Source organism: Hydra vulgaris, chromosome 07 (assembly GCF_038396675.1).
Source record: "Hydra vulgaris chromosome 07, alternate assembly HydraT2T_AEP".
Classification (NCBI taxonomy): domain Eukaryota; kingdom Metazoa; phylum Cnidaria; class Hydrozoa; order Anthoathecata; family Hydridae; genus Hydra; species Hydra vulgaris.
Window position 1 is genome coordinate 34882618 of NC_088926.1, and position 1031 is coordinate 34883648.

At 27.9% G+C, this 1031-nt stretch overlaps 1 protein-coding gene across 1 annotated transcript; it reads left to right on the forward strand.

The window, feature by feature from the left end:
• Nucleotides 1-575: 575 nt before the first annotated feature.
• On the forward strand, nucleotides 576-1031 carry LOC136082715 (uncharacterized). The gene has a single exon (XM_065802136.1). The coding sequence runs from the start codon at nucleotides 576-578 to the stop codon at nucleotides 1029-1031; it is 456 nt and encodes a 151-aa protein (XP_065658208.1).

Genomic DNA, 1031 nt, shown 5'->3' on the forward strand with positions numbered 1-1031 from the left:
TAATATTATCTCTTAGCGTTCAAAAGTTATGACCATATAAAATTTGTAACCCCCTCAAATTAAATATATATATACATATATATGTATGTATATATATATATATATATATATATATATATATATATATATATATATATATATATATATATATATATATATATATATATATATATATATATATATATATATATATATATACACACACAACCCTCGGTATTAGGGTCAGCATTCGGCCGACCCTAATTACGAGGGCTGTCCTTTGCCGACCTAACTGCTGACCTTAAAGTGTTTTGTGTCAAAGTATTTTTGCCGACCTGATGCCGACATCTAACAGTTTAAAGTCGGCAATTTATTGCTGACCTCATTTTTTCCTAATTCCGAGGGTTGTGTGTGCATATATCTTTTGTAAAATGGTTATATAATAAAATGTTTTGAAAATGTTTTTGTAAACTATCTTTTTTCCTATATTTTTTGATTAAATTTTTTCTTTTATAATTGCTAACTTTCTTAATTGCTAATATGTGTGATATCAATTAAAATTGCACTCTACATTTTTTTTATAGAACTTAATTACGATGGGTTGCACAAGAAACAATTGTGTAGCAATTGATAAAAGTAATGCTTGCAGGAATGCTTTTAATTGGTATGTTGCAAATTATCACAGACCAGAAGATACTGTTTTACTTGTTCATATTCTTAAGATGTCTAAAACTTCGAACATTAATCCCGAACAAGAACTCAAAAAGTTTCATAAAAGTGTACAAAAAGCTAAAGAAGTTGTTGCGACGTATGAGACAATTTGTGAAGAAAAAGAGATTAAGTGTTTAACTGTTATTGAAAATTACAGTAACTGTATAGGAAGTTCGATTTGCGAAGTAGCTTTAAAACATGGTGCTAATGTTATTATTGTTGGTAAGCGTAATTTAAGTACTCTATCAAGATTGACATTAGGAAGTACCAGTAAATATATTTTACACCACTCATCTGTACCTGTAGTTATTATATCAGAAGAATACTCAATGGGAGTATGA

What these genes read in the sequence shown, in the direction of transcription:
- LOC136082715 (XM_065802136.1), top strand. Translation starts at nt 576, where the DNA reads ATGGGTTGCACAAGAAACAATTGTGTAGCAATTGATAAAAGTAATGCT.